General features: G+C 37.8%; 1 protein-coding gene across 1 annotated transcript; it reads right to left on the bottom strand.

Annotated features, from left to right (window-relative positions):
- Positions 1-1,921, bottom strand: LOC120105500. The gene is made up of 7 exons (XM_039118054.1): positions 1,586-1,921; positions 1,288-1,298; positions 925-1,176; positions 546-845; positions 352-457; positions 104-271; positions 1-6 (listed from the first exon to the last, which is right to left on the bottom strand). Exons 1-7 carry the CDS (start codon positions 1,919-1,921, stop codon positions 1-3), a joined length of 1,179 nt encoding a protein of 392 aa, XP_038973982.1.
- Positions 1,922-13,522: the final 11,601 nt, after the last annotated feature.

The raw sequence follows: 13,522 nt of genomic DNA on the forward strand, positions 1-13,522 counted from the left end.
TTATATCTACCCAATTACATCGAAATAATACTACCTTAAACTTTCCATAATAATCCAACTCATAAATATCTGTTAGAGCACCATAATAATTTTTCCCATCCACCTCAACTATTACTCCACTATTTTGGGTTTTTCTAAATTTCTCACGCTCTTGAGTATGAAATTTAAAACCATTTATAATAAACCCATCATATCTGTTGACAATATTATTCGGACCTCGAGCAATGACTATTAACTCCTCAGAACAATTCCTCTCCATCATCACCGGTACCTAAAAAAAATTATGAAAGTAATGATTAATTTCTCTCTAGAAAGATTTTAAAAAAAAGCTTAATATATTAGACATCTAACCTGTTTGAAAAGCCATTCTGGAAATAACTCAACCAACCATCGTTGCTCAATCCTTGGTGTAGGACAAATGTTATGGTTGAGACTTCCCTGAGCTATTAAAAATTCTCTGCACGATCAGAAAATCTTTAATTAAAAGCCAATATTACATTCTTCTGACATGACAGTAAATTTAGATTTTAAGTAACCGTACTAACCTGCGAGACTCGGATATTATATCACTATGAAGTAAGACATAGCGATGTGCCTGTGCCAACGATTTCTGGTCAAGAACAACACTTTCAACTTTTCCCAAAACTCTTCCACCAGATGAGAACTTGTAAACTTCTGCATTCTCTATGATATCACAATTCCTTTGAGGTCGATTGAAAACCGTTTCAATACCTTCAAGATATCTCGAACAAAATGTCAAACACTCCTCAGCAATATATCCTTCAGCAATCGATCCCTCGGGATAGGCTCGATTGCGTACATAATCTTTTAAGCGCACAAGAAACCTTCAACAATAAATTTTTAAAATAAATATCAAAATCAAACTGATTATTAAATATGGACATTAGAGTTTAGAAAAATCACCTCTCAATAGGATACATCCATCGGTAGTGAACCGATCCACCAAGTTTAGCTTCCGCCGCTAGGTGAATGAGTAGCTGAACCATAATAGTAAAAAATCCAGGAGGAAAGATCTTTTCCATATGGCATAGTGTAAGTGCAACATTAGACTCCAATTGATCAAGCTCCTTAGGATCAAGAACTTTGGAACATAATGCCTTAAAGAATGATGACAATTGAGAAACAATTGCATAAACTTGTTTCGGTGCTGACGATCTTAAAGCCAATGGAAAGATATCTTGCATCAAAATATGACAATCGTGACTTTTAAGATTTGAAGATTTTCGCTCTTTGAGATTTACGCATCGTGAAATATTCGATGAGTACCCATCAGGAACCTTCATAATTTTCAAAACTGTTAGAAAAAGATCTTTCTCTTGAGTAGACATTGTATAACATGCAGGAGGTATATAAAATTTATCATTGGCAAGCTCTGTCGGATGAAGCTCTTGTCTTATGCCCATATCTTTCAAATCAAGACGCGCTTTCAAGTTATCTTTGGTCTTTCCATCAAGATTTAACAATGTTCCAATCAGGTTATCGCAAACGTTCTTCTCTATATGCATCACATCAAGGTTATGTCGAAGAAGATTATACTCCCAATAAGGTAAATCAAAGAAAATACTCTTTTTTTCCATAGTTGTTTCTGTGTAGATGCTGTCATTGAGTCATCATCATTTTTCTGACCATATACGCTGTCTTCATTCTCAAAAAATTTGTCAACATCCTCAGCAACCTCTGCTATTAATCCTTCATTCATTGTGCTGCCAACATGCTCCCTTCCCCTCTTCTTTGAACATTTGGAGACCTTACCCGGTATATAATTGGTGCCATGCATTTGTTTAAAGACTTCAGTTCCAGTTAGTGGAATAGGGGCAGATCGCAACTCTATGGTATCATCAAACAAGTCTTTCTGAAATCGAAATGGATGGTTTGCTTCTAACCACCGACGATGGCCCATATAACAAAACTTTCCTCCATGTTTTAACCAATATGAATGGGTTGAATCTCCACAAGAAGGACATGCAATACGCCCCTTAGTGCTCCAACCAGATAAATTAGCATATGCAGGAAAATCATTGATAGTCCAAATAAGAGCTGCACGCAATTTGAAATTTTGGCCAGCAAAAGCATCAAATGCATCAATACCCTCCCATAATTGTTTCAATTCCTCTATTAGAGGCTGTAGAAAAACATCAATATCATTACCTGGGCCCTTGTCACCTGGAATAACCATTGACAGAATTACTGAAGACTGTTTCATACACATCCACGGCGGCAAATTATATGGAATCAAAACAACTGGCCAAGTGCTGTATGTTGAGCTCATCGTTCGGAATAGATTAAACCCATCAGTAGCTAAACCAAGCCTAACACTCCGAACATCAGAAGCAAATTCGGGATGCCTATCATCAAATACTTTCCATGCGGGACTATCTGCTGGGTGTCGTAACATTCCATCTTTTGTACGGCCTTCGTCATGCCATCTCATCGAGGAAGCCGTCTTCAATGATGCAAACATCCTTTTCAATCTTGGTATAAGAGGAAAATACCTCAAAATTTTAGCCGATTTTTTCTTAATCGGTGAAGCATCCACTTCAGTCACCGAATCATTCTCATCTTCTTTATGTTTTTTCCATCGTGAAGTTCCACATATTCGGCACGACTCTTGGTTGATATTTTCACCGCGATATAAAATGCAGTCATTCGGACAACTGTGTATCTTCTCATATCCAAGGTCCAATTCTTTTATTAGTTTTTTGGCTTCATATGAAGATGTTGGCAAAGTAACACCTTCCGGAAATGCAGCCTTTAATAATTGAAGAAGTATAGTAAAAGACTTGCTGGACCACCCATTCAAATATTTCAAATGTAATAAATGCAGAAAAAAAGAAATCTTCGTAAAATTCTTACAGCCCGGATACAATTATTGATCACAATCATTCACCAAGTTATCATAACGAGCTGTGTCATCAGAATGTATAGATTCATCAACATGCATGGACTGATCATTAACTGTACGCTCATCTTCTCCTACAGTTCTAATACTATGTCCAAAAGCATCTCTAAGTAAGCCCCTTATATCATCTTCTTCTACAGAATTTTGTTCCGTGTCACTGGTTCCAAAATTGAAGGTATGTTCTACATAGGAGGGTTGGCTACATGAAGGTATGAACTCTCCATGAAGAACCCATTCAGTATAACCCTTTAGAAAACCATTCCACACCAAATGTTCTTCAACAATTTTTGGATCAAGAGCAGAACCGTTTATACATTTTTGACATGGACAATAAATCTTCCCGTTCATATTAGATTTCTCAAAAGCAAACTTAATGAAATTCTGAACTCCATCCAAATATTCGGCACTGGATCTCAACTTATTTATCCAACTTTTGTCCATTCTATTAGAATATAATATTTGAACTGCAGTTTATAAAAAAAAATATCAACAAAAAAAGCAACAATTATGAATCTTCAAAGTGCAGCAGTGATTAAAGGAAAAAGGATTTTGCTTTACAGAGTTAATTACAGGCTGCCTCACGTTCCCTGATCGACTGCCCAAGTACGAGGAGCTCAGAGCCTACATGAAAGCATGGGATGGGTGAGTGCCTCTGAGACAGCATAATCTCCCAAAGCACATGACAATACTAGACACCAATAACTAAAAGATGCTACATAAAACAACACTATTGGTCTGCACCAGAGAGAGAGAGAGAGAGAGTAGGGGGTGAAGGGGGGGGGGGGGGGGGGGGGGTTAGATCTCGATTTGACTATGGAGGAATCTAATGTAGCCAATGGCTTCTAGCAGTACAGATGCAGTGTCAGTCACACTTCCATAGTCAAATCACATTTAAAATAGGAAATCTATTTTAAAATAGGAAATCTATAAAAAAAACTTAGCATGAGATATTTCAAGAAGACTTGAAAAAATTTCGGCAGTGAATTTAACAAATACTCATTCTCTATCTACTTCTAAAATGTCCCTTAATTCTTTTTAGAAGAATAAATGGATAGAATGAACATTTCTAGCACAATAAGCTTTCTGACTACGTGTGGAATATTTAGCAAGGCTTTTAAAAAAGGAGATGCATTTTTTTTTGAGTACCAAGTAGTCATTAGCTAGAAGTATTAAGAAAATTACAAAATAATATTAAATCGTATCAAATAAAAACATGAATGTGCCCTGGAACGTCGATGAATGCAGTAGCGTTATCAAACAATTAAGAATGAAAAGGCAGCATCCCTTGGGAAAACAAGATAAGACATGATCATTGTAATTAATAAAGATATACTATATATATATTTGACTGTAAATAACAAACCAATTCCTAGGTATTACTAGCTATCCTTTTCTACCATTGGTTACAATCAATGTTAAACTATCTATCAAACTATATATCCCAAATTCTTACTGCTCTTCAATTTTTCTCTCATACCTCAAGGGCACCAAATCTTCTCAACCTATCAAGGTCTCCTCAAATCATACCTATTGCACAATTATTGGGTAGCATAACAAAAACCCTCATATATTTTAGCTTATCTCTCCGCATTTCAACCAAAACAGTTCATCTCTAAGAAGCGCATTTTTAACTCCGGCTCTTTCTTCTCCATCTGCCCTTTATGGACACCCTTCGCCTGTAATAGTCTTTTTTTCTTATGTCTCAAACTCATGATATGGCAATCAAATTATTCCAAAGGCAGTTCTCCACTTAGTTTATCCATCATAAATCCATTACATTTTGCCTACACCAATCTTACTGCCTCTGGAATCCAGAGGCAGTATGAAGCAAGCAGGCATGCATGCATGCATACACAGGGTCAGCTGCTAAGCAGAGGGTTGACTCCATTTGAACATATCATGGCAAGCAGCTTTTCTTTAATGACAAAAGGAATGCACTCAACCACATTGATCAGAAGATGGATTAAAACAAGCAATGCAACCAAATTTTTGAAAAAAAAAGCGTGGAGAAAAGAGAGAGAAGGGGGGGGGGGAGGTAGAATTGAATCAGACCATCAGGTGATACTAATCTAGTATATCAAGTAAAAATATATGAACTGGATAAAGCACGAGAAATACCAGCAAACCAAAACCCAATTCTATAAGAAAATTTAGAACAAAATCCATTGTCAACACTAAACCAGTCTAATAGCTTTTTCTTGCACAGGAGAAAGCATTAAAATTGATAAAAAACAACAGCTCCGATGTGGTAATATATGGCATAATCCCGCGAAAGCAAAAAATCAAATCTATGAAATTTGCACCTGATATTTGACCCCAACAGCTCCGATGTGGTAATTAGCTTCGGAATCCAGCCACTGGTGATGCCTCTGGATCGATCCACTGTAACCCTGCGAAGATTGAAAGAAGGGAGGAAGAAGGGGTGAAGAATAAGAGGTGAGATTGGGTATGGGAATGCGGGGAGCAGCGAAGTGAAAGCAAACGATACCCTTACCGTGGCCCAAAAAACCCTAAAATTAGCTTCACCAGCTTCCCCTTGGTTTCCTCTCAAAGGCCCAAGGGGTGTTGGGGTCGGTCGTTCGGCAACACGGAAGCTTTGCAGAAGGAGGCGGAGAAGGAGGAGAACAAGTGAGAAGAAGGAAGCGGAGGGAGGAGGAGAAAAATACCTCGGTTGGGGTCGGTCGGTCGGCGCCGGAGAGGAGGGAGGAGGAGAAGGGGTTGGAGTCGGACGGCTGGCACCGGAGAGGAGCAAGACGGAAGTGATGATAGCGCCGGAGAGGAGCAAGACCTAGGGCAGCGCCGGAGAGGAAAAACACGGAAGCTCGAGCAGCACCGGAGAGGAGAAATAAGGGCTCGATCGGGGTCGGTCGCTGGGTTAGGGTGGTGTGCTTGCATTCGACGACGCTTATAAGCGTCGTTGTAGGTCTGGAACAACAATGACGCGAAATAGCGTCGCCCTATAACCAATTCCCACGCTTCCTATCGTCAGTTGGAAATATGGACTATGACGACGCTTAAAAGCGTCGTTTATTCTTTAAATTGCCAACGCTTATCATAAGCGTCGGCAAAAGTACAATAGGAGGCCAAATTTGCCGACGCTTTTCCATAGCATCGGCATTGAAGAGTCGACTTTTCTTCTTTCTTTTGTAGTGAAGAAAGCATGGAGATTCTTCAAAATTCTCACAAGAGAGTAGAAAAGGTTAAAAGAAGTTCGCCTGCAAACATTTAGAGCTGAAGCACTCCATATGAAAGGGTTCGAATCCATCTCCAATTATTTCACAAACGTTTTTGACAATTATCAACCAAATGAAAAGAAATGGTGAAATTGTGCAAGATGTTCGTCTAATTGAGAAGATTTTTCGATTGATGGATCCAAAGCGTGAACATGTTGTAGTGGCCATTAAGGAGTCCACGGAATTATAAAACGAACCAAAAGGTGACTCCATGCCCTGGCCAATTCAACGGTTCACTGATCAAACCAGTTCGATCGGCCGATCTGGCCAATAATGTCAGCATGACAATATGCTGGCATACATCATAAAGGAGCATGGATATTAACACAGATATTACTAGGGTTTATACAGAAAGGGGGCTTTAGGCATGATTTTTCCTATATAAAAGCAATATATTGGTCAACTTTCTTGTCTACAAGATCTATACTTTTGAACCATTCCACTAGCTTCATATGTGTCTTAGATATATGGAGAGGCCAATCAATGTGTCACTCCTTATTTAGGGAAGGGAATTTCAAATAGAGTTATGCATGTTTAGTCTTGATGTCTTTCTCAGAAAGTCATATGAAGGCTTATATAAATAGTAAGAGAATGATTACTCCAAGGGAAAGGTTTAAATATATAATTGGCTATAAGAACAGCAGGGTACTAGATCTTCCATTCTAATGGTTTTGAATAACACTTGCTTGTCCCCATTCAATATAATTCCAACTCTCATCACAACCATTCATGCTTCTAATCATGAGCATTGCACACATCAAATATTTACCTAGCAACTCGCTCTATTTTCTTGTGTATCTTCATCTTCCTCTAGTATAAGCCACATTTTTGTTGTACAACTATACCTTCGTCATAATAAATTGTGTTCTTATAAATAAAAGGTGAAAAAATACTTTAAATCAGCCAGTGCAATCCTAGTGATCTATTTACACCAGCATACTGCTACTCTTCTATTTATGAACCATCCATGTTTAATTTGATTGCATAAAATTTATGCCACTTCAGGAGCTTCAAACATTGATTTTTCAATCCAGCAAAAAGCATCCATTATTCTTTTTTATTAATTTTCATCTCCTAATCTTGTAGAAACATTAAATTACCTAGAATCATAAATAACATGCGTGTGCACGCTCACACACACACATATTTATATTATATTATATTATATTATATATATATATATGACAATTCATGCATATTAGTAGCCCCCATTTTGTGTTTTTTCCACCTTTTAGATAAATATGCTCATTGGTGTAGCTTGTTCAAAGTTTATCCATAATAGAACTGATTCATTCAACATAATTTTCTTGCTATGTTTTCTAACGGCTATGCCGAGGAAGGATGAGTCGGGCAAATAACATTGTAAGCCCATTGATTAGATAATTATCAAAAATGGCATTTAGATATTGTAAGGATAATAATTCCATAGTCCAGCAAGTATTTTCAACAAGGATAAAAAGTATTAATTAATAGTTTAAATAATAACTTCATAAAATTTTAATTTTCAGAACTTGCAATTAATATAGTAATATTTGTCCAACAAAATAAGACGCTCAATTGCTCTATTTCCTTGATGTTACAAGGAATATATATATATATATATATATATATATATATATATATATATATATATATATATATATATATATATATATATATATATATATATATAATAGAGTAAATCAATTTAGATTCGAACTGGTATTGTTATAATTATCAAGTTAGACTAATATATAACTTATGTCCTAAGTCAATGTAGACTTGAACTGATATCCTAACTCGAGATCTTCTAGAATTATTGTGGATTGGACCTTCTAGAACCTAAAAACTTAGGATATACTGAACACTATTTTCATTATTACTGGGCGAATCGGACGGATGTCATTCTTATTACAATCCTTAAAAAGAAAAGTTTACTATTAAAATTGCAATTATCTTAATTATATGCTGCTAGAGTTGGAAGGGGTCCAAGATTTTGTTGATGGTGTTGAAATAATTGGAGAACAAGAGAAAAACAAAAAAAAAGTGAGAGAGAAAAGTGAGTTTATTTCTCTGTTGCTTCATATTCGGTACATCTCAGGAGTTATATATACTTGTGTATAGACTTTATATATAGAAAATAATATAGGCTCATATAGGATCTCACTAATAATAAAAAATATTGTAGGTGATACAAGTTGTCATGTAATTCCTAAAATCGCTCTAATAAGATTATGCTAACAAAGAAAACTAATATAGGTTGATATAGAATCACGCTAATAAACAAAAATATTATGAGTGATGCAAGTTATTATGTGATTTCTAAAATTATTCTAATATCCTTCCTCAGATTCAAGATGGTACTATACGTGTCAACTTGAGTTTGAAAATTGGATCACGAATATACCGAAAAACTGACATATTAGATGAAGAGCTAAGATAGTAGCTCAAAAACTGATGTAGCAGATTAGGAGTTGATATAACAATTTAGAAATCGATATGGTAGACTGATTTGTCTGACTGACGTGATAGACTGACATGTCTGTCGATGTGGCTGATTGCTTGTCTGATGATGTGGCAGTGAAAAAACACAAACAAGATGACAGCTGTAGCGAGGACAGAACTCAGAGAGAAGGCAACCAAAGCTCGACGATGCTCGTAGATGAAAGCACCATGGAAGAAGAGCAAGAGACCTCGAATTAGATGATGGAGTCGGAAGCAGCTCCGGTCCTGTCCCGGAGTTAAGGATACCGCAGTTACCCCGCCGGTCGGATCCCGTTGATGTGACAAAGTTTGAGAACTACCGCGCCCTATATAAACTTGTGAACTGACGACAACGCCTCTATGATGGAGGCCTTCATGGCCACCACCATCGATCTCCAGGGCTTTTTGATAAGTGCTGATTAATCTATAATTTAATATTCTTTTTCCAGCACATGTCAACGTTCTTAAACGGATAACTATTTATTTTACTACAAAATAGAACAATCTTTGAAATAAATTTAAAATATGATAAGAAATAAATAATTCACATGTCCTCGCCTTCCGAGCATACCAGCCAGCACATTTTAGTTCAATAACACTAGGTTCGAGCCCAATGCCCAACTGACATGCATGCACCCAAGCACTGTCCACCGTCCGTGGCTCCCCAAGTGATCCAACGGTTCAGAAATTCCCGTCTCCGCATCATGTTTCCAAACTAAGCAAAATAAGGGAGACCTTTTAAATCCATATATGCCCATTTTCCCGTTAAAATAGAGCAAGAAAAAGAGTTTTTCCCCAAATGCTGAAAACACTGTTCATATGAATAGTGTTAAAAAAATATATATAAAAAATGACTCAGCCACTGTTCATCTTCTTCCTCCCCCGATGAACATCTCACGCGCAGCCCACCGACGGTCCCCCGCGGCGTCTTCCCGTTGATCTCGCGGCGTCTTCCCGTTGATCTCGCGGCCGCCCACCGTCCGCGACTTCCTCCCGACGATCCCGCGATCAAATCCGCCGGCGACCAGTCCTCCATGATTCCAGTCGGCCGCAATCAGCCGCGTGCCCACCGTGCCCGTGCGGTCGACTCTTCCCAGCAGCGGAGATCCAGCCCCTTTGCCATCACATCCCGCGTCTTCAGCCGAGATCCAGCACCACCGCATCAGCTCCGTGCCAGCCGCATCAACCGCGTGCCATCCGCCGCCCGTTCCACCTCCCAGCAGCCGTGATGACCCAAAGATTGATTCATAAATTGATTTTGATGATCACAAAACCTTGAAGTATAGATACTAATGCTTATGTTGCAAGGAGAAAGATATTTATTTTGCAAGGAACATAGCAAGTTGGGAGAACACAAGAAGGCCTCCAAAGCTCTCAAGTTGGAAGAAAGCTACAATTTATTGGCCCAAAGTTTAAAGTTCAAAGGATTCAAATTGGAGGAGTAAAATCAAAAGAAAAATTCAAAAGAACAGTCTTCGAGTCGACTCCAGTGGAATTCGAGTCGACTCCGGAGAAGTATGAGTCGACTCCGGAGAAGTATGAGTCGACTCCTAGGAGTCACAGGCAGAAAAGTCAGAGAGCAGTTTTCGGGTCTGAGATTCGAGTCGACTCCAGTGGAACGCGAGTCGACTCCGATGGTTGGTAGGTCGACTCCAAAGAAAGCAAGAGTCGACTCTCAGCGGAACACAAGGAAAAAGTCAGAGAGCATTTTTGGGACTCTGAGATTCGAGTCGACTCCCGCATTGCACGAGTCGACTCCGAGACTCCGCGACCATCAACAGACAGAAAACCAAGTTACTGCCTCTGAGATTCGAGTCGACTCCCAGACAGTTCGAGTCGACTCCAAGGCAGCGCGACCCCAAAAATGCAGAGGATCAGTTTTCGGGCTCTGAGAGCCGAGTCGACTCCAAGAGAATCCGAGTCGACTCGAGGAAGAAAATCAGAAAGTATGTCCTCTGGATTCATGGGATGAGCCGACTCCGAAGATGCCAAGTCAGCTCCAGATGTTGGCGAGTCGACTCCGGGTTAAGTCGAGTCGACTCCCAGTCAAGGCATGCACTTTAATTCAAATTTGGAACAGTAGCCGAGTCGTCTCCAGTAAAGCACGAGCCGACTCCTGCAACAGGCGAGTCGACTCCTGATCGCGCGAGTCGACTCCGATCCCAACGGTAACATTGTCAGGAAATGCAGACTGTGTCCAACGGCTCTTTTTCTTGTCTCTAACGGCTATATTCTTGTTTCCACGCCATCTAAAGCTATAAAATCAAGAGAAGAGCTAGGGGAGAAGGTATGGAAGTGGGAGAGAACTTTTAGGGAAGAGATTCCAAACAGATTACAAGGGAAATCTCCCAAAAGCACAAAAGGGCCATTAAAAGTGAAATAGAGGGAAGAAGAGCATCCAAGTGAATCCCAAAGCTTCCTCTCCATCCGTGTGCTGCCTCAGTGATCCTCCACTTCGTGCCAAATCAGAAGAGGGTCAAGTAAAGAAGAAGTCGAGCTCCTTCATCTTCCAAACTCGTTTGAGGACTTCACTTTACTCTATTTGCTTATAGTGTTATATTTGCTTGTTTAAGAAGCTTTGATTTATCTTAAACTTTGTTATAATATCTTGTAACTTGATTCAATCACGGGATTGAATCAAGGGGTAAAGGTTTGTTGGTGAGCCAAAGGGAAAACCAACGGTGTTAGGTTTGTTGGTGAGCCGAGGGTAAAACCAACGTGTAAGGGTTTGATTGTGAGCCCGGGAAAACAATCGGAGTGGTTCTAGTCGGTGAGCCTGGGAAAACCGACCGAGTTCGTTGTGCGCTCGTAAAACAACAAGTTGGGTTGTGAGCTTGTAAAACAACCGGCTGTAATCGGTAGGATTATAGTGAAATTCCCAAGAGGTCTTGGGGAGTGGATGTAGGTGCTGGGGTGCACCGAACCACTATATTTTTGTTGTGTTTGTGATGCTCTTTGTTGACTGACCTCCTCACTCACTTACTTAGATATTAAGCTTGCTTAACTCTTCTTCGTGCATCCTTTAGTTGCAAGCATAATCAATTTACTCAATCATTAAATTGAATAGCATACTAGGGCAAAATTAGACTAATCTTTTATTGAACCCACTGCTTAATAGTTGATTAGATTAGAATCATACTCTTGCTAAGGTTAAGCTTCACTAAGCATCCATACAACTTAGCATAATTAATCTAAAAGATTAGAAGTAGTTTAAAAGGTTTTAAAAGACCCAATTCACCCCCCCCTCTTGGGTTGTCACCTTGGGCAACAAGTGGTATCAGAGCAGGTGCTCAAATATTATTTGTAGTCTTAACCGACTAGAGCCAAAGATCATGACAACTCAAATAGATAGTTTTCTAGGAGAAGGACAATCAATTGATACACCACCACTATTTAATGGCATAAACTATACACATTGGAAAATACGCATGCGCATCTTTATTCAATCACAAAACTATTATTTATGGAAAATCATAATAAATGATCTTCACACACTCTCTCAAACTTTTAATGAAAAGGATTTAGCACAATTGAATGCTGATGCCATGAACCTTTTATATTGTGCATTAGATAGGAATGAGTTTAATTGCATATCTTCTTGCATGACTGCTAAAGAAATATGGAATATGCTTGAAGACAAATATGAATGCACTAACAAATCTGAAATATCATGTGTAGAAGGAGAGCAGTATCATATTGAAAATCTATGCTTGGTGGCACAAGAGGTACATGCTGAAACTGAAAGCAATTTTACATTTGATGAACTCCATGATGCCTTTTCTGATTTGTATTTAGAATATAAGAAACTTATTTGTAAGAACAAAAACTTGAAGATTGAAAATCAAATTCTAATAGATGAAAAACTGAAACTAACCAGTAAAACTGAAATCTTAATTAAAGAAAATCAAGAACTAAATCAAAGAGATCAACTTCTCACTGAAAGTCATGATAAACTTAAGAAAAACAATGAGTTACTTTCAGAAGATAACAGAAGATTAACTAAAGAAGTTGACAGATTAAAACCTGTTGTTGAAAGATTTACCCTCAGCTCTGAAAAATTGAACCTAATGATAAATGATCAAGGAGCTGAATTTGATAAAGTTACATTAGGATATCAACCTTGGTACACCCAAAAACCTTTTAAGAATATGTTTGTTAAAACAGTTTTTAATTACTCTAAAACAGATTCTCATAAACAAAAGCTAAGTAAAATCTCTTCTGTTGTCCCTAAATCTATACATTACAAATTTAATGAACCAAAAAGGGAGAAACAGAAAATTAAAAGTTTTCCTACTACTCATGTTCGATCTAAGTTTGTTAAATTCAACAAGAGGATACAGAAATACATCCCTTGTAATCCTAAAATCTGTAAATTCATGGACAAAATAGCTATTAAGAGAATATGGGTTCCAAAAGGAACAATTATAGCTAACCTACAAGGACCCAAAAGAGCTTGGGTTCCTAAGTTGAAAATATGATTATTCTTTCAGCAAGCATGTCTAGCTATCCAAGGTTCTAATGAAAGATGTTATCTAAACAATGGGTGCTCTAGACATGTGTTAAAGAATTGAATTTAAAATGTAATTAAAAAGAATGATTTAAATGAAAGAAAGGATGAAATAAGTAATTCTTACATCTTCTCGTATTGAAATTACTTTATTAGTTGATTAAAACATAACTTGAAAGTATTAATCATTTTTGTGATATAAGTGATATTTGTCTTTTTGGGTATGAAAAGAAAATATATTCAAATCACTTCATTTTTTTTTGTATGCTCCACTCACTATTGGATAAGTTGCTAAATGATTAATTAATTCATTAAAAATAACTCTATGAACCCTCTATATGCTTGATTAAGAATTTTTGTCTATGGCATTATTTTTATTGATCATCAATATGATAATGT

The sequence above is a fragment of the Phoenix dactylifera genome, unplaced genomic scaffold (genome assembly GCF_009389715.1).
Source record: "Phoenix dactylifera cultivar Barhee BC4 unplaced genomic scaffold, palm_55x_up_171113_PBpolish2nd_filt_p 000300F, whole genome shotgun sequence".
NCBI classification, from domain to species: domain Eukaryota; kingdom Viridiplantae; phylum Streptophyta; class Magnoliopsida; order Arecales; family Arecaceae; genus Phoenix; species Phoenix dactylifera.

Bases quoted from the DNA above. Each gene is read 5' to 3' on its own strand.
- LOC120105500 (XM_039118054.1), bottom strand. From the start codon at position 1,921: ATGGGCCATCGTCGGTGGTTAGAAGCAAACCATCCATTTCGATTTCAG. The intron at 846-924 runs GTGATTTTTCTA...TTATTGTTGAAG, and splicing joins TGGATGTATCCTATTGAGAG to GTTTCTTGTGCGCTTAAAAG. The intron at 272-351 runs GTTAGATGTCTA...AATTTTTTTTAG, and splicing joins CAGAATGGCTTTTCAAACAG to GTACCGGTGATGATGGAGAG.